The sequence below is a fragment of the Anopheles merus genome, chromosome 3L, assembly GCF_017562075.2.
Source record: "Anopheles merus strain MAF chromosome 3L, AmerM5.1, whole genome shotgun sequence".
Classification (NCBI taxonomy): domain Eukaryota; kingdom Metazoa; phylum Arthropoda; class Insecta; order Diptera; family Culicidae; genus Anopheles; species Anopheles merus.
Window position 1 is genome coordinate 15,479,004 of NC_054085.1, and position 24,366 is coordinate 15,503,369.

At 48.5% G+C, this 24,366-nt stretch overlaps 1 protein-coding gene across 6 annotated transcripts in view; it reads right to left on the reverse strand.

Annotated features, from left to right (window-relative positions):
• Positions 1-701: 701 nt before the first annotated feature.
• Positions 702-24,366, reverse strand: part of LOC121599052 (myosin-IIIb-like) — a 52,058-nt gene continuing 28,393 nt past the window's right edge. For 4 of the 6 annotated variants that reach the window (XM_041926545.1, XM_041926543.1, XM_041926541.1 and 1 more), the window contains 12 exons: positions 17,577-17,733; positions 13,203-13,358; positions 6,901-8,702; positions 6,652-6,796; positions 6,428-6,578; positions 5,798-6,365; positions 5,566-5,731; positions 5,261-5,504; positions 4,469-5,177; positions 4,257-4,343; positions 3,621-3,788; positions 702-2,900 (listed from right to left, as the gene is read on the reverse strand). In XM_041926545.1, the coding sequence (XP_041782479.1) occupies positions 1,556-2,900; positions 3,621-3,788; positions 4,257-4,343; positions 4,469-5,177; positions 5,261-5,504; positions 5,566-5,731; positions 5,798-6,365; positions 6,428-6,578; positions 6,652-6,796; positions 6,901-8,702; positions 13,203-13,358; positions 17,577-17,729 (5,694 nt within the window). In that variant the 5' untranslated portion in view covers positions 17,730-17,733 and the 3' untranslated portion in view covers positions 702-1,555. Of the gene's footprint in view, positions 2,901-3,620; positions 3,789-4,256; positions 4,344-4,468; positions 5,178-5,260; positions 5,505-5,565; positions 5,732-5,797; positions 6,366-6,427; positions 6,579-6,651; positions 6,797-6,900; positions 8,703-13,202; positions 13,359-17,576; positions 17,734-17,825; positions 17,904-24,366 lie in introns of those variants that run through there. The other 2 variants (XM_041926544.1, XM_041926542.1) reach the window with 2 other exon arrangements.

Sequence of the window (24,366 nt, forward strand, 5' to 3'; positions counted from 1 at the left end):
TATTTTACATTAATTGAATGGCTTTTCAACATTAGAAGCCATAATCAAAAAATTGTTTGATTTTGAAGACCGGTCAAATACTTTTACTTTTACGTAATATGTAGATCACTCTTATGTATTTTATGGATCATCTTCTTTCTATTTTGGTACTTTACAAAACTTTAAGCTTTGGAAAACGTTTGCTTCCCGAGAAAAAAAGTATGATAATTGAATTATTTGGGCTACTTCAACACAGTGCCAAAAAATTAGTGTTTTTTTATTTTCACTTATATTCGCTTGTACACTTGTTCGCTTTTTGTCGTTAAGGGCCGATTCCGCGATTTTCCTCCCTTTTTATATGTTTTGAACCGGATCAAAACATCGCCTAATCTGACAGTCGTTGGAACCTTACAAATGTTCCAACAGTAAGCATTACGTAATTTATGGATGACCCCGTTATATATTCTTTCAAGTAAAAATAAATCAATTAGAACACAACATTTAATAACAATTGTTAATATTGCCTTTATTTTCAAAACCAAACCTACTGTCTAGAAAACTACGCACTAACAGTTCAAACCGTCTTACCACTCCATCCTAACCCAAATTCATCAAACTGAATTCATGCTTATCCCGAACGGAAAAAAACACGGAAATGGATTCTTAAATACATTGTTATTAATTTCTATCGCAATCATCACACCGCTTTGAATTGCTGTTCATTGCACACCCGCCGTTCCGTTACTTATTTCCGCTTCTTCAGACTTTCTTTTATAATCCGAAAATTTATCTCCCTTCTACCTCATTGAATTGTACTGTTATCGACTATCTGCTAACTTAACCAAGCTCAGCTCAAGCTCTTTACTCAATCGAGTGCAACGCGGTCCCTGCTTTCCATGCCGTTTTCTTTACATATATTCGGCGATGCATCACTACCCAGTGTTGTTGGCACAATTTTGCCAACGCAATTCGCTTTGCGTGTATTGTTTTCAAACAGTTTTGCTTACACTCGAATTGGAAACTTACATCCTGTTTCTGGTGGATTTGCTTACACAAATAATGGTGATGTGTGAAACACACGGCCAATCGCAGAAGCCGCGTCGTAACGAAGAGGGTAACTAACCGTGCGATAAATAAATTACCTTTTACAAAGATTAGAGGGCAGATTAGAGGGAGAGACAGGCACACAAAGCCTCGACCGTCAACAAAACTGTTGCATTTTCACCGACCAATAAGGGCTGGTAGCCCGGTTCTTTAAACTATGGTAAAAGTGTACACGCTCAACCAACACCAACATTCTTCTGTCCGCAAACTTTCCTGCGATTCGAGCTTTGCGGCCTTTCCTTTTGTCGTTCGATTCTTCCAAGGCGCAACACATTGTGTAACTTTCGTGTCAAAGGGAGGGGAGCGCCACTTTTGCTTAACTACCGCCCTAAAGTAGCGAGGCAGACGGATGTCCGGGAGCTCCCCCTCGCACAAGGCTCGCGTTTCTTTGGTTCGTTGCATTTGTTGCGCGCAGGCTAACTGTTAGGCAATCATACAGGCGGACCAACCGGGAGCGTCCTGCAATCCCTGCCTAACTTTTGCCCCTCTGCGGCGGCGGCGGCGACGGTGGATTGATGCCCTTGCGTTTGCGGAGCGACTCGGTCGGGCCCTGGGTCGGCCGCAACAGCTGGCGGAAGTTGAACGGCCCAAGGTACGAGTCGGCATTGCGGTCCTTCTGGAAGATGATCGCCTGCTCGACGGAATCGAACGAGTTGAGCGAGTTCATGCCGCTGCTGCCCGTGCTTAGGCTCGAGCTGTTCGAGCTGATGTCCCGCTCGTGCACACCGCTGTCCCGAGCCCGGTCGCGCTGATGGTGCAGCGGACCCTTCACGTCGATGTTCAGGTACTTGGACACGTTGAAGTTTTGGTAGTCCTTGTCCAGCGTGGACCGATCGTCCGACAGGCTGCTGGCGCTCTTCGAATCGAGCTGAGCGAACGAGGTGACGTGTGGGCTGAACCGATAGACCCCGTTCAGGAGTTCGCAAACGCCCTGGCCACAGTTCAGCTCCTGCTGACGCCAACCCGGAGGCCCTCCGTTACCTTGATGGTGATGCTGCTGCTGCTGTTGTTGTTGACGAGCTTTCTGTTGCTGCTGTTGCTGCTGTTTGTGGTACTGCTGGACCTGCTGGAGCTGGGCCAGCTGCTGCTTCTGCTCGGCCGCCTTGCGCCGATGGTTCACCAGGAAGTTCGTATCGCCAAACATCCGCATCACCGGGCTCTTGCTGTCAATTTTCGTCTCCTCCGAAATGTTCTGATACTCGTGATGCTCTATCAGTCGCTTCTGAGGTACTTGTTGCTGTTGCTGCTGCTGCTGCTGCTGCTGGTACTGTTGGTGGTATTCGTGCAGCGACTGGTCGTCCACACCCGCAAACCGACTCACAATCTGCTGCTGTTGCTCCTTTTGTTCGGAGCGTTTCTTCCTTCCGGCCGGCTCCTTGCGCTGTTTCTCGCCCGAGGACGCACCGGACGAGGCGGCCGACCCGCCGGATGACGAGGTCGACGACGGCGTCAGCCCATTAGCGGCCGCCTTTTCCTTCTCCTTCTTGGCCTTCTTTTCGCGCTTTTTGCGCTCCTTGTTCTCTTTCTCGCGTGCCTTCAGCTCTGCCTTCGCCGCCTTCTTGCCAGCGCCGCCGCCACCACCGAGCCCGAGCAGGCCGAGCCGAGTGGGCGGTGTTGATGCTTCCCGTGTCGGCTGCTCGACCGGCGACTGGCGAACCGGGCTCGGGTGGGGTGGCGCGTGGCCGGTCGTTGGCTCGCCGGACGCGTCGCGGTGCTGGTTCGGCGAATAGCGCAGGATCTGTTGATTGTTCGGATTGAGATAGCTGAACGCTGGAATGCTACGGATGTGGGCCGGTTCGTTTTGATTTTGCGGCGATCTGTGGCGAGGAGATGAAGCAACGGAACAATTCAATTATAAATGGATTCCGATACGCGGCACGAAGTAAGGCATCAACAGATGCTGAGTTGGATGTAGTAAAAGAGATGTAATGTTAATGGAAAGCAATCGTCCCGAAACCATTCGTTACTGCATGCAAATGAATTTAAATGAAACGAAATAAAAAATGAATCAGTCCCAAAGCCCATCCACCCCCTTACACCACACATTACCTGAAGGAATCCATCTCCTCCGTCTCCGTCTACTTACTGTAGAGGAAAGATCGATTCTTCGGAACGAAGACGGGTTCGTGCAGCTCGTCATTAATCGCTAAGGCGCGCTTGTTCTTCAGAGGACTGTTATTCGTTTTTGTTATTTTGCAGGAACCAAACGGAATCAGCAAAAAATCGTGCGTTTTATAGATACACAAGAAAATGAGGTTAGTTTGGAAAATGATTAGTAACGGGTGCAAAAGAAGGAAACTGCTGTTGAGGGGTGCTCTTATCACTTAGTTATTATTATTTCTATCAAACTGGGCAATCTTGTTGATCAATCCCAGCTGAGCCCTGTTAGGCATCGTGTTAGCAGCATTAGGGATTTGTAAAAGTGAAAACAAAAAGTTAGTTTATTCGGTGAACCTTAATGCAATGCGAGATTATTGCCTTGCCATTGCCTGAGAGAAAACTTGTAACCGAAAAACATCTTTGACCGTGGATTTTACCTTGCGAGACCCTTAAACTTGTCCTGGGGCGTCGTGCCGTCCGTCCCCTGGAACGCCTGGTGCCAGTTGCTCGAGAGCTTCCGGTCGCTCAGCTCCATCTTGCGGTCGCCCAGGATGTCGTTCCGGTTGATGTCGATGCGCTGCGGCGGTTGCTGCATATTACGCTGCCTGCAAAGCGCGAAATTTGGCAAAAAAAGGGAAAATGGAAAAAAAGTGAATAAGTAAATAGGGCACTTTCGTTACGCAAGAGCGCGTGGGCACTCTTCTTGGAAGGCGAACAATTCAAACGGTTAACATCCGTAGCAATACTTTCGTGGGGTGGAGACACTAATAGGGTTTTCTTTTTTTCTTGGAAACACACAAAAGGATGCTGGAACAAGGAGCTTTTCAGAACAAGAAATAAAAATTCTACGCAAGAAGCAAGCGAATCTAGGCATACGGCACACACACAACAACCAACCAGCAACGAAACGGAGTACGGGCTCACACTCACAGGCGAAGGATTCCCTTTCATTCTAACTCTCTCTCTCTCACTATATCCCATTCGCACTCTATCTCTCTCAGCCGTACATCCAGATCATAAACCAACTGCACAACGAAAACGCTAGCAGAAGCATTAGAAGCATATGCAACAACCTTTGCGAGCGCAGGTTGCGCTCCACCTCGTAGAACGGCATGTCCCACGGGGAGATGTCGTCAAAGTCCGCTGCGGGCGGTGGCGTTCTGCTTTTTTGCACGATGTTTATAGTTTTGTGACGTTTGTAGGCAGCACAGAAGAGAAACCGTGAAGAAAGAGCCGTTCAGTTGCAATTCCACCCCAAAAATACCCTTTTTCCCACGCCACTTACCTTTGTATCACTTCCTTCGTCATCTCGTGGTCGCAGTCGACGCTGCGGAGCGAGCTGTACTTGGCACAGTCACCGCCCGGCACGGTACCAAGCAGTCCCGGCACGAGCACGAACCCAGGTGGCCGCCGGTAGTCGCTCGGCAGCTTCTCGATCGCGTCCAGCGGTACGCCCGCCTTGTTCACGCGCAGGTTCTTGTGCACCTCCTGGTTGAGCATGTGCACGTTCTGCGAGAACGCGATCAGATCCATCTGCTGGTCCTTGGTGGTGAGCGGTTTCGGCTGCGGCTGCGGCGCCGGACCCTTCCGGCCGGCCGCCGCCGCCGCCGATGCCGCTCCGACCGCTGCCGCCATCGCATCGCGGTTGCTGTTGTGTTTGCTCTTCTGCGTGCGGTAGTAGCGCTGGATGATGCGGGCTGCGTCCTCCTTCGCGAAGCCCTCCTTCTGCATCATGCGCTGCGCCTCGACGCGGTTCTTCGCGATGCCGAGGATGTACTTCGTCTTCGCCTCGATTTCCGGCGTCATGCGCATCTTCCGGATGGTGTACCCGCGGTAGTAGCTCTGGATGACGATGGCGGCCCGCTCGTTTTCCTTGTTGTTCATGTCCATGGCGCGCTTCTCGTGGTGGTGGTTGTGTTTCGCCTCCAGCTGGTTGCTCGAGAGCTGGTGTATGAGCTTCGCCTTTGCCAGCGCCTGCTTTACTTTGTTTTGCTCTGTCGAGAGGGGAAAATGGAAGTCGATTAGTATAGAACGCTGAGCCGACTATCTATAGGGAGTATTCCCACAGCACACACACCGTTGTTCTTTTTCTCCTTTGCCAACCGTTCCTTGGCCAGCCGCTCCTTTTCCAACCGCTCCTGCTCCAAGCGCTCTCGCTCCTGCTTTTCCTTCAGTATGCGCATGCGGCGGCGCGTTAGCCAGCCGCGCACGTGCTTCTGCAGCGTGACGGCACTCAGCGCGACGCGCTGCTTCTCGCGCTTGTACAGTGCCTTCGCCAGCCAGCGCCTTACACAGGCCTGCACCAGCACAATCTTACGGACCTGCAATGAGAGAAAGACATGTTTAAAAACCTCCCACAGCACATTGCAATTAGAAACCTACATGTTCCTCGTACAGCTTCGAAAGGTACTCGACGTGATAGTACTTGAGGAACACCTTGGACTTTCCTAGTGCCCATCCGTCCATCTTTAAGCGCACCAAAAGCAAGCGACAGGATTCTCGGTTCGATACGACACGTTCTTCAAAACTGTACGCCAAAAAGCAGTACCTGCGGAGCAAAACAAAAAGGTTTGAATATCCTCACAAAGCCACTAAGCCACCACTCCTTCCTTACTTTCTCAGGAAGTCAGCAAAGGTAAACCGATGGCTGAACCCATGCTGCCGGATCCGGATCGTCTCCAGCACCCCGGTATACCGCAGCTGCTTCAACACCTTTGCCGCGTCGAACGATTTGGCCGCCTTCAGCTCGTTCGGCTTGATGCAGCGTATGAACTGGGGCGTCCCCGTCACCATCTTCTGCAGCAAATCCATCAGCGAGTAGCGGAAGTACGTCGCCACCGTTTGCTGGGCCCGCGACTGCGACGCCAGCCCGCGCGAGTTAAACTTCTCCTTCGTGTCCACCTTGATGAAGCTCGGCACGTTCTGGCGCGAGCCCGTATCCTGGATGGCCGAGTACAGGTTGCCCGTCTTCGTGATCGGACACTGGAACAGGAACCGTATCATGTCGTACTGGCTTTGGCGGATCAGCTGTATGATTTCCGCCGGCAGGAAGTTGCGATTCTTCTCCAGAAACCCGTCCGCCTGGTACACCACCCGGCCGGCAAAGTGGTGGATGGCGAAGCAGACCGCATCCGACTTTGGCCGCTGGTAGAACTTGGATTTCACGTTGTTGTGGAATTTTTCTGCAAAATAAACAAACAATATTGTAAAAAAAACGAAGAAAACGAATCAAAACACTCCTTACCAATCAATGAACGATCCGTTGAGCGCGGAAAGCGTGATTCCTCGTCCAGCAGTGCCAGCAGTCCCAGCGGGCGGCTCAGCAGCATATCCAGCACGGGACGGTTGTCGGCAAACTCGACCAAATCGACCGGTATACCCTCCGCCATGTACTCCTGTCGAGAGGAACATCGGTTTGTTTGGTTAATGTGATTGAACCCGCTCGCTTCACTCAAAATCCACCCTTACCTGTTGCTCCCACGTGAAGATGTGCTGGTTGAAGTAGTACTGTATCTGCTCGTTGGCGATATTGATGCACAGCTGCTCGAAGGAGTTTTTGCTGAAGTTTTCGAACCCAAAAATATCCAACAATCCAACCGCCAACTGTTCCGAGCTGCAAATCAAAACAAACAAAAACACAAGGCAACGGTCAGTTCTGAAGTCTCCAAAGCTTCTTGCAAATTCCCCCCAAGCGAATGATGGCGCCTTCCCACTCACCTGTTACTATTTCTATTGTGCACCAGCAGCAGATTGATCTGATTGACCATCCAATCGAACAATCGCCCGTACAAGCCCTTCGCCATCGCGTCCCGGGCCGTGCAGGCTTCCGCCACATTGTTGTGGCGCGTGATCGTTTCACCGCGCGTCACGACCGAGTTGGAGGACAGCGCCTCCAGCAGGTCGGCCGAATCGACGCCCAGCAGCTTCGAGACGCGATGCATCGGCGCCACATCGATCACCCGGGCCCGGCTGTCCGTGTTGTCGTTCGAGTCCATCTCGCCGAACTCAATGTCGCCGAGGTTCAGGATGGCGGCCAGCACCCGGTTCACCATGTCGACCTCGTCGTCCTTAAAGCCGAGCACGCGGAAGCTCGCCAGCAGCTGCTTCCACCGGTCCACGTTCGTTTTCGGCAGCGTGGCCGTCTCCTGCAGATATCGGTGCGTCTTCCGGTACGAAGGGTGCAGATAGTACTCCTCCAGCCGACCCTCCGCCTGCAGCCCATCGTACATGTAGTAAAACACGTGGAAGTTACCCTCACCCTCGGCCTGCTTCACCACCCGGCTCTGCTCCAGCAGGTAGACGAAGATGCGTGCCCCATTCACCTTGCCACTGCGGGCCATCGTAAGCTCCAGATACTTCCCAAACCGGGAGCTGTTCGCGTTAATGCCCGTCCGCGCATTGCCGAACGCTTCCATGATGGGATTGACCTGCAGAATGCGCTCCTCCAGGTTCTTCGTCACCGCTTTGCCCAGGTACACGAGCTGCTTCAGCAGCAGGTTGGCGCTCTCCGTCTTGCCCGACCCGCTCTCGCCCGATATCACGATCGCTTGGTTCTGGCGCTGGTGCACCAGCGCCTGATGGGCGGCATCGGCGATCGCAAAGATGTGCGGCGGATTGTCCGACCGTGCCTGCCCGGTGTACTTGCGCTGATGCTGCGTCGTGTAGAGCCCGACCTGGCTGAACGGATTGACCGCGATCAGTATGTCGCCTATGTACGTGTAGATCTGGTTCGTTTCGTAGCGCTTCTGCAGCTGCTCAACGATCGCATCCTCCGTCAGCACGTCCAGCGCCGCCAGATCGTCCATGTACATCTTCTGCGGTTTCGATTTGCGGTCCGACTTCAACTTCCCGTACTTGGTGGTGGCGATCGCTTGGCTCGGCGCTCGACCATCCTCGCGCTGGCGCGCTATCTCCGCCCGCAGCTCCTGCCGTATCTGGTCCACATACGGACCGACGCTCTTCAGAAACGGGTGCGTGACCAACTCCTTCGAAAACGGACGCTGCTCGAGATCCTTCACCAGACACTCCGATATGAAGTCGGACAGCATCGACGAGTACTGCTCCGGATGGGACAGCTTCGGGGGTGGATTGCGTGGGATCTGAAACAGCGCCCGCATCGGGTGCAGCTCGCACAGCGGTGGATCTCCCTCCGCCAGCTCGATCGCCGTAATGCCCACCGACCACACGTCGCACCGCGAGTCGTACGATTGATCCAGCTGCTGCTCGCAAGCGATCACCTCCGGCGCCATCCAGTACGGTGTGCCGACGCTCGTGTTTCGCCGCGCCATCGTCGCGGCCAGATGCGAGCTCACGCCAAAGTCGACCAGCTTCACGTGCCCCGTCTCCGTCAGCAGTATGTTGTGGCCCTTGATGTCCCGATGCATGCAGTGGTTCTCGTGCAGGAAGACCAGCGCCTGCACCGTCTCCCGCAGTATGTATGCGATCTGGTTGTTCGACAGCCGTGCACCCCGGCTGCGCAGACCTTGAACCAGATCCGTGACGGAGCCGCCGGTGCATAGCTGCAAAGCATTGGCCAAGCAAGAAAGAAAGCAAGAAAAAAACCGGGTAAGTAGTGCCTCACAGACTGAAGTGTTTACATCCGCGGAGGGCCCCATGCGGAAAATTAATTTCACAACTTTGCACCACCACCTTCGTTAGGTATCGTGCAGTGTGTGTGTATGCGTGTATGAGTGTGTTTCGTAGAAGAAATAATTTTGCTTTTTGCACCCATTTTCCCTACGCGACGCTACTTCAAAGTTGTTTGTATGCGGTACCACGTCACGCTACTGGGCGTTGCAGTTGCTCCAAACGCCCCAAAACTGCCACCAGTTGCGCAATGGCAAAATTCCACCGTCAATCATGCGAAATTGGAGAAAATTTACAGTGCATTTTTTCACATCACATAAACACCGGACCGACGTGTCTCGCCGGATATACCGGTAAGCCGTGATTACACCCCGAATTTTCATATAAAACGCGTGGAGTCTGACAAGGCATTTGGGGAGATGTTACCATTTTCGGGGCCCAGTAAACCTTCGTCGACCTCCCCCAGAGGCTTCCCCCACCTTCGTCCCCACACGTCTCACTGATGCAATCAATGGCCGTTGGCGTGCTGGGTGCAAAGTGGACAGTGGCAGTGGCAGCTAATGGGCAGCCGTATAAGACGGTTATGCCGAGGCACTGTTTGTTTAGTGACGACTACCATCCGGCACTCCTGTCCAGTAGCTGTGATATGACGTGCGAACGGGGTAAGAAATTTATAGTCTTATCCACTCCGGCCAACCTCCGATGACTCCGGTTGAGGGCCTTTTCCCCTTCTACAATCGACGCCGCGCCGCCGCACCGATCGGTATGCAATAAGTTATGTCAACGAGCAAATAAACGCTCTGGGAGCTCAGGGAGCGGGAGCCTCATATCGCGCTCCAATTCACCGTAATTGAAACTGTAAAATTGGTCTTTCCCCCCGCTTCTCATTTCCGCCTAGACCAACTCGGTTTTAAATCGCAAGTAAAGTGTGGAGAGAGATTGGGACACACAAATTGGGAAGTTTGTGGAATTAAGTGGAAAACTCATCACAGTATATTTTGGACCTCTTCGTGTCGGAACGAACCAAGAAAAACGCGGCTTAATTTCTGCACTTGTGTTCGAACAGTTTTGTCGCCGAAATTAAAACGATTGATTATTTGTTATCATTAGAGTTGTGCCGACTGCCGAAGTGAAACCCTCGAGATAGAGAAATCGTACCCCTGGGGTTGGCACATCCAAGCGGTACGAGAAAGCAATGAAATACCGTTAGTAGCACGAAAATACATTGCTTAAAACACAGCCGATTAGTTTGCGTTTTGTCGGGCGCCTGCTGACACATCCCACAATTCCCCTTAGTGGGTTTCTTTTTTCCGTTCAGCATCCAACCCGCATTTAAAGCCCGCTGGAAGGCAGGCTAACCGAGTCGGGTGAAAGCGACCAGCAAGGAGCCAAAAATAATCTTCCCCGTGACAATAAACCGAACACAGTTTCAATGTCCGCCAACTCCGCAACAATGCACTTCCAAGCGAAAGGGGAGTGCGATGACCTCATCTTTATTGGGATTTGGGAAGTTTGTTAGCCTCCGTCAACTGATCTTTTATGGAGATGGCTTGTCCCAGTTTGCTTCCATTTCTCCCAGTTGCAACACAAACAAAAACCGGGACGATTAAAGGCACAAATCAGCTTGGATGAGTGCCTTCGGACATCCAACACCAACCGCTCTGTCACTTCCACTTTCAACCACAAAGTTCAATTTTGGTTTCCATTTTTGGGCCGCACGACGGCCACTGATGGTCTTAAACCAGCCTTAGGTCATTCGCACTCTGCCAAAAAAGAGCGCGCAAAAACTAGCCGTTTCATTTTTATACACACGTCGCTGTTCGATGTCTTCGCTCTTACCGTTCCGGCGTCCTCCTCCTCGTTGTCCAACTCTTTCAAGCGCACCATTTCTTCACCACACTGTGTCTGTAAGGCGTTTTTAGCAATCGATGAACTCTAAACACAAACACACACACACACTTGCCATTAAACTCTAGCCCTGCAGCGCCGGCGAATAAAAACACGATTAAACACCACGCAAAGTTTGCCAAATAAAGCATATCTCAAGCACACATACAAAAAAAAAAACAAATAAGCATCTTCACTTTTCGCACCGACCGACGAACGATGAAGAGCTTTTCGAGAAAGGGCGAACCAAACCAGCACTGTGTGTGTGGTTGGGAGTGTGTGTTGCTTTAATTTGAACTTTCTTTGCTTCGCGCCCCAAAACAGCAGCGCCGCCCTGGTCGGTGAAACTGTCGGCAGATCAAGTGCGCGCGATAACTTGCCAAACTCCCCACACCCAGGAGGAGCAAAAACCGGCCCCAGCAGCATTCGGCGACGGCCAAATGCACAACGCAGGGTGGGGCGAGCGATGAAAGAAACACACAGGAGAGAGAAAAAAAAACCGAAAGTACTCGAGCGCGAACGAGCTTTCGATCTTTTTCGGTTGCTCTCAGTGGCTGGAGCTTGGGAGTATTTGGGCAGGCGGGTCGCGCTCCCGGGGTGTATGAGAAATTGTTTCAAGGTTGGTACAAGTGCGACAATAGCCATGCCATTTTGCCCGAAAACCAGGGAAAGTGAAACGATTTACAAGCACCGGTCCGCGCCCGACTGGTGTGGCTGCTAAAGGACTCGATGGCGCTATAAACCCGACCAGTAGCACACACACACGCGCACACAAACACTTCCTACTGGGATGGAAGGAACTTGACCTTGTTTCACATGAAGGGAACAGCACGGTAGCGATTTGTCTTCGCTAAAACCAACCGCCTCAAAAGGGGGTCATAAATCCTAACGCTCATGTCTTCACTTTTTGGTACCTTGGTAGAGAAAGTCATGCTACCACCAGTTTACAGCCGAAACAACATTATGATCTATTAACGGAGCAAGCGCTTGGTTTATGGTAGCAAAACATCACTACGCCCTAATTTATAGCACCCTGGTGCCTCACACTGCAAGCGATCCCACACTATTAAGCACAGACTGGACAAACATTGGAAAAATCTTCCCAAATTCATCTTCAATAAACCATCACTTCAGAGAGAATTGCACCCACCAATGATTCTTCCATCCCGTCCGCCTTCGGTGTCGTGCCAAACCGTTCACAAGCCGTCGTAGTGCGTCCCACAGGGTCCTCCCGTACCTTCCGTATGATTATCACTATCACTATCATGATCCACTAGGAGGCAACAACACCAACAGTCCGTCCAACCACGCTGGTTGACCCGCTGGTAAGTCGTAAAGTAATAAAAGACACCCCACGGAAAGCCTCACTTCCAATCGGTGTTGTTGAAATGTCTCACTGGGTAAAGCACACCGTGGTACACGTTGCTGCGACAAGTCACCAACGGACACGGCCTACACACACACACATACGCGCGCGCTGGCTTTAGGACACCATCCACCGCGCGGAATCGCTTTTCATCGACTGACCGGCTGAACCTGACTGCTGAACCTTGCAGCCAGTCGCGCAGGTCCGAGCCCAACGCACAAGATCGCAAGATCGAACTTCCGCGGCGTTTTGGTTTTATTTTCCACCACCTACCACCTGCCACCGCTCACCGATCGCCGGCCGAACAGCCGAAAAGCGGAACACTGCACACAAAACATGATCACCCATTCCGAGAGATGCATAATTTCCAGTCCACCTCGTACCACCGCGCAAGGGGAGGTCTTATCTTGACGCACTATCGGCAAACGTACACTCACTAACACGTCGTCTTTTTACTCTCTGTCTCGCTCACTTGCTTCTGTGTTTCGAGCTTCGCCTTTTCACTCTACACCGCCGGACGCATCTTCCCGCATCTGATAGACGTGTAAAGAGTGTTTACATTTTGGGCGGCATGGAGAGGAGAAGCGGTGGGTCCAAAATACATACGCTTTCCCTAGCACCACCCTACTACTACACCTGCTCGTCTGTTGTGTTGTCCGACATCGGTTGAAATCCGGTAATGAAATCTTTAGCCCACCCTGATGAATAATATCCGGCACTTCCGATCTACGCACGATCACCGCCAAGGCAGGCAGGCAGTCAGGAAGTTCACGGTCACCAGGTCCAGCGGGCCGACGACCGCAGCTGCACATTTAGTTCGCCCGTTTCCAATTCCCCCTCTACTCCCTCTCGCTCGTTTGGTCTTATTTTCTTCTTCTCATCTCTTCGCGACGACTTTCATGCGCCCAAAAAGGTGTACTTTTACTGCGGCAAACGACCACCACCGTTCGGGGCATTAGCATCCAACGCAAACATCATAATTTTCTCTCATTTTGGCCCTCCACACGAGGCAGGGATGGGAGGGGGGAGGGGGAGGCCAACGAATTTCTCGGTCACGGCTTCCCCCTACCCGTGTACAACAACGCAGTGACAACACACGCTACTGATCCCAATAAAACTAACTGAACAGCAAGGGGTGCTTAACCGGACATAAGAAATTCCCTCAAACCCGATTGCTTACCTCCAGCACGAACCACAGCTGGTCATCCTCGACGGTGGTGCCGCGCTTCAGGAACAGCCCGGCAAAGTCGGGAATGTTGGGATGCTTGGAGAGATCGCGCAGCACCAGATACTCCTCCTCGATCTCCTCGATATTATCGGCAATGCTCTCCAATATCTGAAAAAATAACACATGAAAAAAAGAATAAAACGGATTTACAGATTATTAAAATGAAGAGCTAAGAGTTCACGGCTGAGATCGATCCCTTCCCTCACACCACACGAAGGGGTAATTTAGTGAAACTGGTTTTACGCACGCCCAGCGAGAGATGGAAATTAAACTAACCGATGGGCTCGAGCCGGACAAATACCGGCAATAAAAGTTTACCCCTTCGATGGGAAGAGAAGCAGAAAGTATTGATCAGACGGCGCACCGCCTCAATATAGAGTGGGAGAAGGAGAGAGAGAGAGAGAGAGAGAGAGAGAGAGAGAGTATAATCATAGTAATACCGATGATGGCGATGATGAGAAGATTGGATCTAATTGTACCTTTCGGAAATTTGAGGCTGGCCTTGCCAAGGTCTGCACCATCTGTAGTAAGGTTGCCATATCTGAATCTTCTAATACAGACACATGTGAGAATGTGTGGTCCGAGATGTGTGTGGAAAGTAAGGAAAGTTTTTTGCAAATCGAAACACATTTACTGTATTTACTGGCTAAAGCGTGTGTTTTTTTCTTTCTCTTATTTGGGAGGAATACTTTCATACGTTCGATCCGTTTTGGAGATGTTGTAGCTGTTGACGATACGACCTAGTTGCTGTTGTGCTGGAGCTACCAAGGAATTAGTCCACATTAGAGATTTAAATCCAACCAACGACCAAGCCACACGACTTACTTGACACTATTAGGTCAACTATGGAATAAATATCAAATCTTGTGTTTACGTTCCCGTATCGTGTCCCAGTATCTTGATCGTCCGTCTGTTATGAGGGGTTGGTTTCACGCTTCCGCTGTTACTTATTGAATAAACAGTACACGCTACATGGCTATCATTAGTACTTCATCATCAAAATGTATTTTGTGTCCTCGTTAAGCATCCACGGTTATCAAGAGATCGTGTGTGAGGCTCTCAGTTAACGGTTTTTTTTAAATAAAACAAACAACTAGAGTAAACGTACCAATAGTGGTGCAATTTGCAAAGTTACAGATGTGTTTTAATGGATTTAAAGTGTAAGGAAGCTAAATATATGAATATTTTAGCACATAGCAATTGGAATATGTTTTATCTTCGCAATTACAACCATTTTTATCATGAAACTCAATAAATTTGCGAAAAAATACATATTGTTGTACCTATAATGGTGGTATGGTTCCTATAGTCGTCGTATTGTGTTCTTATAGTGGTGGTAAATAAGGATACATAAAAAACAGTGTATACTATCAATGGAACTTAGTTTTGAAGCTATTTTCGGATGAAAGGTAAGGATTACTGCCATAATATTGTTTTCTTGCGTAATTTGATCGTAAAAAATTTAAAAATTTGATCGAAGAAAATGTTGACTAAAGAACTGTACTAAACACCTGTAGTCAACCCACACCCGGAAGAGTGTGCTTGTTTCAAGGTAGATTTTTCACTCAGCCAGATATGCGAAATATGGCCTTTGTTTGGTAAATTACTGACAGAAAACTCATTTTTGTTACTTATTTTTGTGAAAATAATACGAAATGTCCAAAATATCCTTGAAAAAATCTAAAATGTCGTGTTTTTACTAATTTTATAACTATGACCACTATAGGAACAAGCCTTGTTGTGTACCTATAATGGCACTATGGTAAAAACACTGAAAAAATCAATATTATGGTTAAAAGGCTATGCGTTTTAGTAAATCAATAACATTTCTCTAACCAATAACTAAAACGCTAACAAAAATACGAGTTTCGTTTAGAAATCCTATGGTTTTTGCAAAAATTTTGACTCATTTAACAAAATAATGAATTTTAAACAACTGTCCACTAGTTTATAACAATAGTCGTTTTGGATAGACACCGCTGTCTACCACTTGCTTACACGTCCGATGGTGTAAGGCTTCTTCTTCTTCTTCTTTTTGGCTCAACAACTGTTCTCGGTCAAGGCCTACCTGTACCACTTGAAGAGTTTACTTTCAGTGACATTTGGATCAGCCTCCATAGCAGGATAGTCAATCCTACGTATGGCGGCACGGTCTATTTGGGACTTGAACCCATGACGGGCATGTTGTTAAGTCGTACGAGTTGACGACAGTACCATGAAACCGTGCCGAATCCGACCGTTGTGCAATCGAAGGCGAAAATTGTGTTATTAAATTGGACAGAGTAGCTTACACCATCTGACGTGTGAGCAAGTGGTAGACAGCGGTGTCTATTCAGAACGACTATTGTTATAAACAAGTGAGACAGTTTATTGGACTGATAAACCTTGTAACTTTTAAACGCTTTTTAAAAGACCAGAGAACATTACACATTAACATAAATAACTTAATTACTCTTAAATTATTGCATGGAACGCATTATAGTGCAAGACCACCACTATTGGTAATACCTTCACAATAGGTCCGTTTACCCTAACAAATTCACATAAACCTTAGAAATAACTAATTCATTACAGAAAGATTAAATTTTTGAAATGTATTAACTGAAAAGTACATATTCTTTCTTATTGTGAGAACCATAACGACATACCCATCGTTTAAAATGCAGATAAAGCTATTAACACTATGAAAAGAACCATTACAAGATAATAACGATAGTGGAGATGAGATTCGATCGCGTTACCTGAAGGTTTGATAACCATGGGACTTGCCACAGGACTATCAACAGCTTCTCAATTTGTCGATCAATTAAGCTTTATAAGCGTCACAATGTCAGCGTTGTAAAAAGTCGTTCGTTTCATGTATGCCAAGTGGAACAAAATCATACTACCTTTTTATTCAACGAGCTCCCACATACTGTAATTTTAATTTTAAAATCAATACCATTCAGCAGTCAAAAGTCAATTCTACCAAACAACGTGCATCGTAAAGCTTGTTCATACGGCTTGCCACACGTGCATTCGTCACATGTTGGGCTCGTCACATGCGAAAAAATCAATTTTTCCTTCTCAAACTCCCTGCCATGGACGAACTTTTAGGGCTTCCCGAGGCCACTTCACTTCACCACCAGCGCCTATCTCGTTCCCTGTCCCCTTAAAATACGACCACAAAAATACGCCCTTACCAACGCAATGAAATAGTTGCCACCAAGCGCACGCACACAATACGATGAACCGCATTGCGTATCGACATAAAATCTCGGTTTCGCGTCTAATCCAACTCCTTCATCAACACTTCCGATGTGTACCGCAGAAAGAACACACACACACACGCACACACACCATTTGTTGGCAACTTGTAGCACAGAAGAAAAGCAAACCTAATCCAACCAACGTGCGGGAAAAAAACGCACACAAAACATACAACGGCGTTGTGCCGTTCAAACATACCAATGCGCCTCATATGATTTAAGCTGTCTAAGATGTTTAACAACACTCCCGCCAAACGGAGCGGGAAGGGTGCGCGCCCTGCAGAGATCTAACTTATTGTTTTGCGAAGGGTTTTGCGGGCCGGAACTCTTCCGAAAACACTCTGCAGAGGGGGGGGGGGGTATAGCTCGATGGTGGATGATAGACGGCTGCTGTTTTTTCCCCTCCGCTTTTTCCTATCGCTGGTTCACACACCGCTTTACACATCGGAAACGGTGTGTATGCAAAAGCGCCAGCATCATGTAATGCCAATGTTCACAGTACGACCACCTCTTCCGAGGTAATGTTCGAAACGGTGGTAAAAAAGGGCCCTAACGCCTTCCACACACGCAAACACACACGAACCATTCGATCAGCGGAAGTTGCAATTGTAAATGGATGGAAAAACATGGACCACTCGGTGGGCGATGTATAATTACGTTAAGGTGATCCCGCAACGGACCCGACCCGATCGACGACGGACGTTCAAACACTTGCCAAAGGGGCTGACGGGTCCACAGGGTGTCTTGCAGTCAGCACAATTAATTTAGTCGTTTTTGTTATAATGCAACAATGCTCAAAAACAATCCACAGCGAATCGCGTAATCGACGCGTTACGTCCGAAACTTCATTAGCTGCAGTGTTGAGCAAAGCATCGAGGTCGTAATGAAGAGGCACCGTGAAGAGTTAAAGTCCTCCATTAAACATTTTTATTGCACTTTGCAATTAACCACCGTGACCGCTTGTCCCGGATGACACACATTTCAGTACTTCCACTTCCACAAAAACACTTCACATCCAGAATAATCTCAAACGCACTGTTACCTTCCCAGCCCTTTAATTTCCCACTTTCCAACTTACCTTGACCGCATACTTGCGCCCGGTGTGTTTGTCCTTCGCGCTGTAGACCTCGCCGTACGTGCCCTCGCCGATCAGGTCCAGCAGCTCGAACCGCTCGCTCGGGTTCGGCAGCCTGCTGAAGTCCACATGCTGCGACAGTCCATTGTATGCCATATTCCTGCAAAGAAAGCCAACAAGCGAATGGTCACATTAGCACAAAAACCGCTCAACGTCCACGCTACGCGCTAGCTCTGGTGCGTTTGTCCGTACCAGTACCAGCCACACTGGCCACAACACTGTCGAGTTTGTCAGCAAGAAACGCTGCTACCGGCCGAAGGGCCAAAGGATAAACGGCTTAAGCCGCGAGGGACATATGCTCCACACACCCACACAGCCGCCCTGTGCCGAGTGACCAGCCTGTGACTGCACGAGACCGTACACGTTGGGTGTCTCGTATCATGGGCACCAGACAGGGTGTAATCTAATAGGATCAACCGCGATTCTCCGTCACCGTATGGCCACGTCAGCGTATCACATGTTACCCTTGGGGCAAGTGCGTATCGGCTCGCCCGGAGTGCACCCGAAAATGGTTTGGAGTGCACCCGAAAAGCCATTTTGCTTTATTTATCGCCAGAGTTTAGCTCCATTGACTCAGGAGGAAGTGCTTTCTACTAATGCTGCGAAGCGATCACAATGAGTATGTAATGAATGTTTGCTCATTTACCCAAGCAACTTCAATTATTGCTCTAACTGCAGCCAAATTCAACCTTCACGGTTATACCAGCAAAGCCAAAGGTGAAATATTAAAAACTCAATTAAACTAACTCTACTGCAGTCATCTCGCTCAAGCAGAGTTCATTAGAGTTACTAGTTTTTACCTCATACGCTCATAAAACCACAGGCGACGTTTCCCTCGAGATTCGCAAAAAAACCCAAAAATTGCATCATTTCACGGATGGGTTGGGCACGCTTCGAACTTCTCAAACTTTGCAGTGTCTAATTAATCTGAACCGCCACAAGTTAAGCTGTTGCAAGCTGTGGTATCCGGTTAAAACTTTTTCTTATGCTCGAGGGGCAACCAAGGTGACTGCTTTTTCGGCAGTAATCTCAGTACGCAAACCATTTCACCATAAGTCGCATTAACCCCCAAAATCAAGCAAACTTACAAATTCCCATTACACGTAACATCAGGGCTCAGAACATGGCGTGGAGACCACCGTGAACTTCGATAAGAATTTGTTATCCACCCCGTCAGGGGGACATTTATCGGAAAATGAGGTTTTACAAAATGAGGTCTTTACCGTGATATTGCTACTCTGCATTATGCAAATACTTCTCCACACATCGGCGAAGGGTTCCGCCACTTTCTATCGGCACTTGTTGCACACAACCCGCTTGTTGTTCGCATCATCGTTTCACCCAGACAAAAAAAAAGGTTCACTATCAAAGGGAAAATGAGCTCAAAATGAGTGAGCATAATAGGCATCTCTCGGCAGAGCATAAGCGGGATGTATTTTTTGCCATACGCAGAGCACCACTCACGCCGTTTTTCCAGTAATAACGTGTGGCTTTTCAACATATCTCGTATTAGTGGTGGTGGGCGTGAGAAAGGGGCAAAAAACCTCCCGCACAAACAACCATCATTATCAAAGACCCATTCCACGGCTAAACGGCTCGCAAACGCTGCGTCAATACGCGTGGCGCGCCAAACGCGCGTAAGTGACGGCGCATAAAATCTACATAACGAGATAATAGAAACAATTTATTTGACTGGATTTCTCTCTCCCACACACACACACACACACACTCAGACTTCTCCACTTTACTACGCAGTGGAGAAGCTACAAACAGCAACGGTCTCGAGCAGTACCATCTCTCGAGCTAAATGAACATATTTAGTGAATTGGATATCAGCGTTCGGGCAGACCATGCAACAGAGCAGGACGCGCTTGGAAGCGTTCGCATGCCGCGTCGTGCAAGACAATCAGCGATATTGAGCACCATTTGGATGCAGATTGCAAACATCAACACCTGGGTGCAAGTGCTGCGAAGATGCGCAAGTCTGATCTGGGCATAAACGCGGGAAGAATTTGCATGTCGAAAGCATGTTGAATATTCTTTGCAACTGGTGCCCCTTGCAAATTCATCGTAAAGATTTCGCTTCCAATCGAGACTCAACAACGCAAAAATCAACAATTACTGCTGGCTTGAAGCGGTCGGAAGCTTTCCAGTTACTATCGCCGGACACAAAGCTATTCCATCACGCTCTACTTGCAGCTGAAACCTGTACTCATATTCTAGCTTACAGAACCGTTCCGTCCGATCCGCATAACGAGCGAGCAAGTGCGTCGCAAACTAACTCTGCGCTGAAATAGTTTCATGCCAAAGAAAAGCGAAACTACCGGCCCTCATTGAAGCCCCAGTAACACCCCTATAGGGAGGTGGTTGGGTGCCCAGAAGTGTCAGGGTAGAACGTTCCACTTGAATGCCCCTAGCTGGACGATGCGTGCGCGTCGGTGCGAGAGCAGCCAATGCGGCCGAGTTTGCATGTTAATTTTTGCCCGCACTCTTGACGCACGAAACCGAATACCGGCCACGGTGGAGAAGGGAGTGGAGGGTTGGGTTGGGAAGAGGCACAAGTGGAATCCTATTGTATATGCTGGATAGCTTTTCAACTCGCTCAGCAATTATGCGAAAAGATACACGGGAGCGGGTGCTTCTACCAGCATGTGTTCCCGACGCTCACTTTCGCTGCTCCAGCGATAGACTGTGAAGTGGTGGAACAAAAAAAAAACGGGAAGAAAGGAAAAATAGGTTTCTAGTCCAACGGTGTCACGAGCAGGGTGTTCCAGGGTTTATTTTGGTAGCGTCGGTGAAGAAATTACCGGGGTCGGACAATGAGCTGGAATTGAATAAAAATAGAAACTCCACAACTCCAAAGTAAAGCCTTTATAGAGGCCTGCCATAAATGGGAAATTTAACTTCAATTTTCTCTTGTTCTATTTATTACAACAAATGCCCCAATGCTCTTAAGTTCATCAAGCTTGTAAGCATTTGTATATCTTTATCTGTAGCTGAAATGTATTGCTAATAGCTGCCCTTTTTTACATGTGCCAGTTTGCCATTGTCGAGCCGCGGAAAGCTTGCAGCCACTTATTCGCTTCAGCAGAGCATTTAAATGCACTCCAAGCTCACACGTATCGCAAAATGATATCAAGCCAACTTATCACCACTCGAAACGCTGGCGCTGGATCGATCGATACCGTGAACAGCTTAATAAAGACAACGCACCTGAAGTATACATGCACCCTCTGTCGCACAGATTGTACCGCGTTGCATTCCTTTTAATACAACATTTCAACAATGCACTCGGTAAGACGGTGAATGCATCGCCGTCCCCGGTGAGACGATAATGACTTGGAGAAATTACCTTTTTTATGGTGCAAGATGTAAAATAGTACTGTACCAGGGGTTTTTTTACTGGCAGTTGTAATTGCTTTGATTGCCATTTGGCTAGTCAGTGACATCGGTGGTATTGTGAATATGGAGTTGATTAGGCGTTACGATCAATAGACGCGTGAGGGCAAAAAGAACATTGAACTCGATGATGTCTGATGTCGTGCAATTGCTTAGTTGTCTATTTTGAATCCGTTTATTTCACTACAATTAATGTAAATAGTTTAGGTCGTCAAGATATTCCAGCGGCTTCTACGAGATACCTTCGAATCTGCTAATAGTGTTATTAGAAAGGGCCTCTGAACAATTCATAATCATTGCCTAATTGATGTCCACACTCTATTCCACGCTATCTCGGTTGTGTCATAGAATAATACCCGAAACACACCGTCAGCGCTAATGCCAGATTAGCCCTATCAGTTGTCGAGACACCTTTGTGTTTCTGCCATCCAAATCGACTAATTAAAACCAGCACTATCTGATGCGCAGATCTCGGTGCCGGTGTACCATCCTACACATTAGTGTCTGGTTATTGATTTCCGCATCTAATCCAACATTACAATCAAGGAAATTCAATTTTAATGTACCTTTTTCCACACGCTACCTGCTCCGCTATGCGTACAGCACGCTATCAATTGGTCTAACATTTAGCTTCACCAACACACACACACACACACACACACACACACACACACACACACTTATCATCACCATAGTGGATCGGTGTCGGTGTGACCAGCCGTACAGAATTGACCACCAACCGTGCTCACGTGGCCACCAGCCATTCCTATCAGCAAGTCGGCAGCGTGCATACCTCCGTGATGCTATCGACACCATTGTCGTAATTAGTACGTAAAATTTATTACCCCACAGGCGGACACGAGCACACGAATTTCCGGATGAAAATTTACTATGCTTCCAGGTGCTGGCTTTACCGGACCCACACACCTATAGTCACTAATACCAGGAAGCAGTAGGAAACAGGAACAAATTTAAATATCCTACATCCCTGTCACGTGGCATTCAGTACGTTCCAATCGAACCAAGCCGAACGTCCAACAGGCAAGGTCTCACTTGGCCACCAGACATCAATTCCAGCAATCCGATAAAAGGGGGATTTCCAATGCCAGTGGAGGGAAGGCTTTTACGCGCATATTTCATAGTGCCAATTAAATCAATCGATGGATTTTTTTACGTATCATGTACCTTTTTATGCCTCTGAATTCCAGCAGCAAACAAACATCGATGCTGCTGATCTCAGCTAACAATCTCCACCATGTCAGTAGTTGGGTCGATAATTGATCTGTATTTCGCGCTTGGAAATGACAGACACTAACAAGAGCACACAAAAAAGGCACAGTACAATTTGTAATCGATTATGCTGGAGATTGGTACACTTTTCGAACGATGGCGCACTCACCAAACGGGGGGAAACTATTCTTTCGATGAACCACGTTTTGCTGTAACAGGCTTTACAAAACATCAACCCATTTTTCCCACAATAGAACCAGCGCGCGGAACAAATTGCCAACTACACAATAGCCACTGGCAAAATTATCGTTGTGTTTGCACCCCCAAAAGTGACTCCAGCACCATTCCAGCCTGTCATCAATGGTCACCGCTCATCATTAATCGCCCAACCCAAACCGACCGACCGACCGTTAATTCAATTGCGTCAACGCGCTATAGCTCGACGACCGCATCGTTCAACTTTGACTCCCAGCATCACACTTCCATGAATACATTATACCTGCTCGGGAATGTTTAAACGTATTACGTGCCGAGTGCAAATTCAGTGGGAATCAGTCCAAGTGGCACCGTTTTTTGCTATGTGTCTGATGTCAGCTGTTTTGTTCCAAACATGCTCACGCTCTCCCTGGTTGCCACTCCAACAGGTGGTTCGTACGTTCTAAAACGCGTGCTTAAAAGTAGCGCCCGAAAATGAAACCGAAAGCCAAAAAAAAACTACCGTAAAACAAAAGTTGTAAAGTATTTCCCACGGCACATCCTAACAGCTCCGGCCAGCTTCGACAAATTTTCAACGTAACAGCGTCGTTAAAGCAAAAAAAAATCGCGTCGCTCGGAACACCTCATAAGCACACACTAGCCGAAAAAGGTTAGATAATCCCCCTGACACCAGAGTTCCAAAAAGTTCCAAAACCGCCTATTCCTCTCAAATCTTCGCGCGTATCCGTACAACCTGTGACGACTCCCGTGGCACATCATTAGTAGATGATGCCTCGCTGGGTGGTGGTTTATGAGCGGTGAGACTTCCCCAAAAATTCAACGAAGCCCCGCGAAGCCGTTTATGTCTCGTTTGTAGTAGAGAAAAACGGGACAACTTCCTCGTCACTGGTTGCGTAGTGCGATGCTGATGTCCGGAGGAACCGAAACACACACCTTGCTCCAACACCACCGTATAACGTAATATTCCAGTCCACCATACTACTGCTCTGCATCTTTTCGCGTGCGTTACGCGTATTACGAGGTGTGATTATCAATGCTCCACCCAAGATACATCTCTATACGAGACCTCACCTCCCATATTGCGCAACACAAACCCCAGCCCCAGCTCATGCTGTCGATAGAGGCAGATTCACCGGTTCACAACCCAGGCCTCGGGCACTCCGTTACGCTAATGAGCCTAAATCTCTGCCCAAAAACACTGGCCCGAGCTCGAGAGCAAAGCGGAAAGAAACTACTATGAACGCCTCGCAGGCAGCTGCTGCTGTTTTGTCGGCTAGCTTAGGGGAACAGGGTGCGTTTGCGCGTAAAACAAACGATTAATTAATCGAATGAAAGGGGCATCCATGAACACACCGCGTACTGTACAGTGCCTGTGAGTGGTTTGGTTCGCGTTGCCCCTGCTGGTGCGAAATCCGAAACTGTATAGGAAACCGATTACAGCTCGGCTAGCTTCTGGTGCTTAATTAGAGGCTGTGCCGGTGGCGTTGCTTCCAATTGATCAAATTTAGTACCTTCTTCCTTTCCCAATAAGCCGAGCTACTTTATTTGCCAACTGGCTTTTTTACAGCAGTAAATCATCGCGCCCGTACTTAAACAGGCTCATTAAAAATCTCCCCATCGCAGCTGTCCAGTTCTCTGTATTAGGGAGAAATTGGACAGAGCTTCTTGCTGCTTTCTACAGGGTAATTAAATCTGAAAGGTAAACAATCAATTCGAAATATTTTCATCGCTCTTCTCCAGAATGCGTTGCTTTGTTCTCGACTGCCAAAAGCACCTTTCCACCTGATTGGTTACGGTTACGAAATCCAGCTGTTACGATGTCAGCTACAGCCACGGAGTTCCGAAATCATATCAATTTCCATAATAACATTTCACATTTACTTCTGAC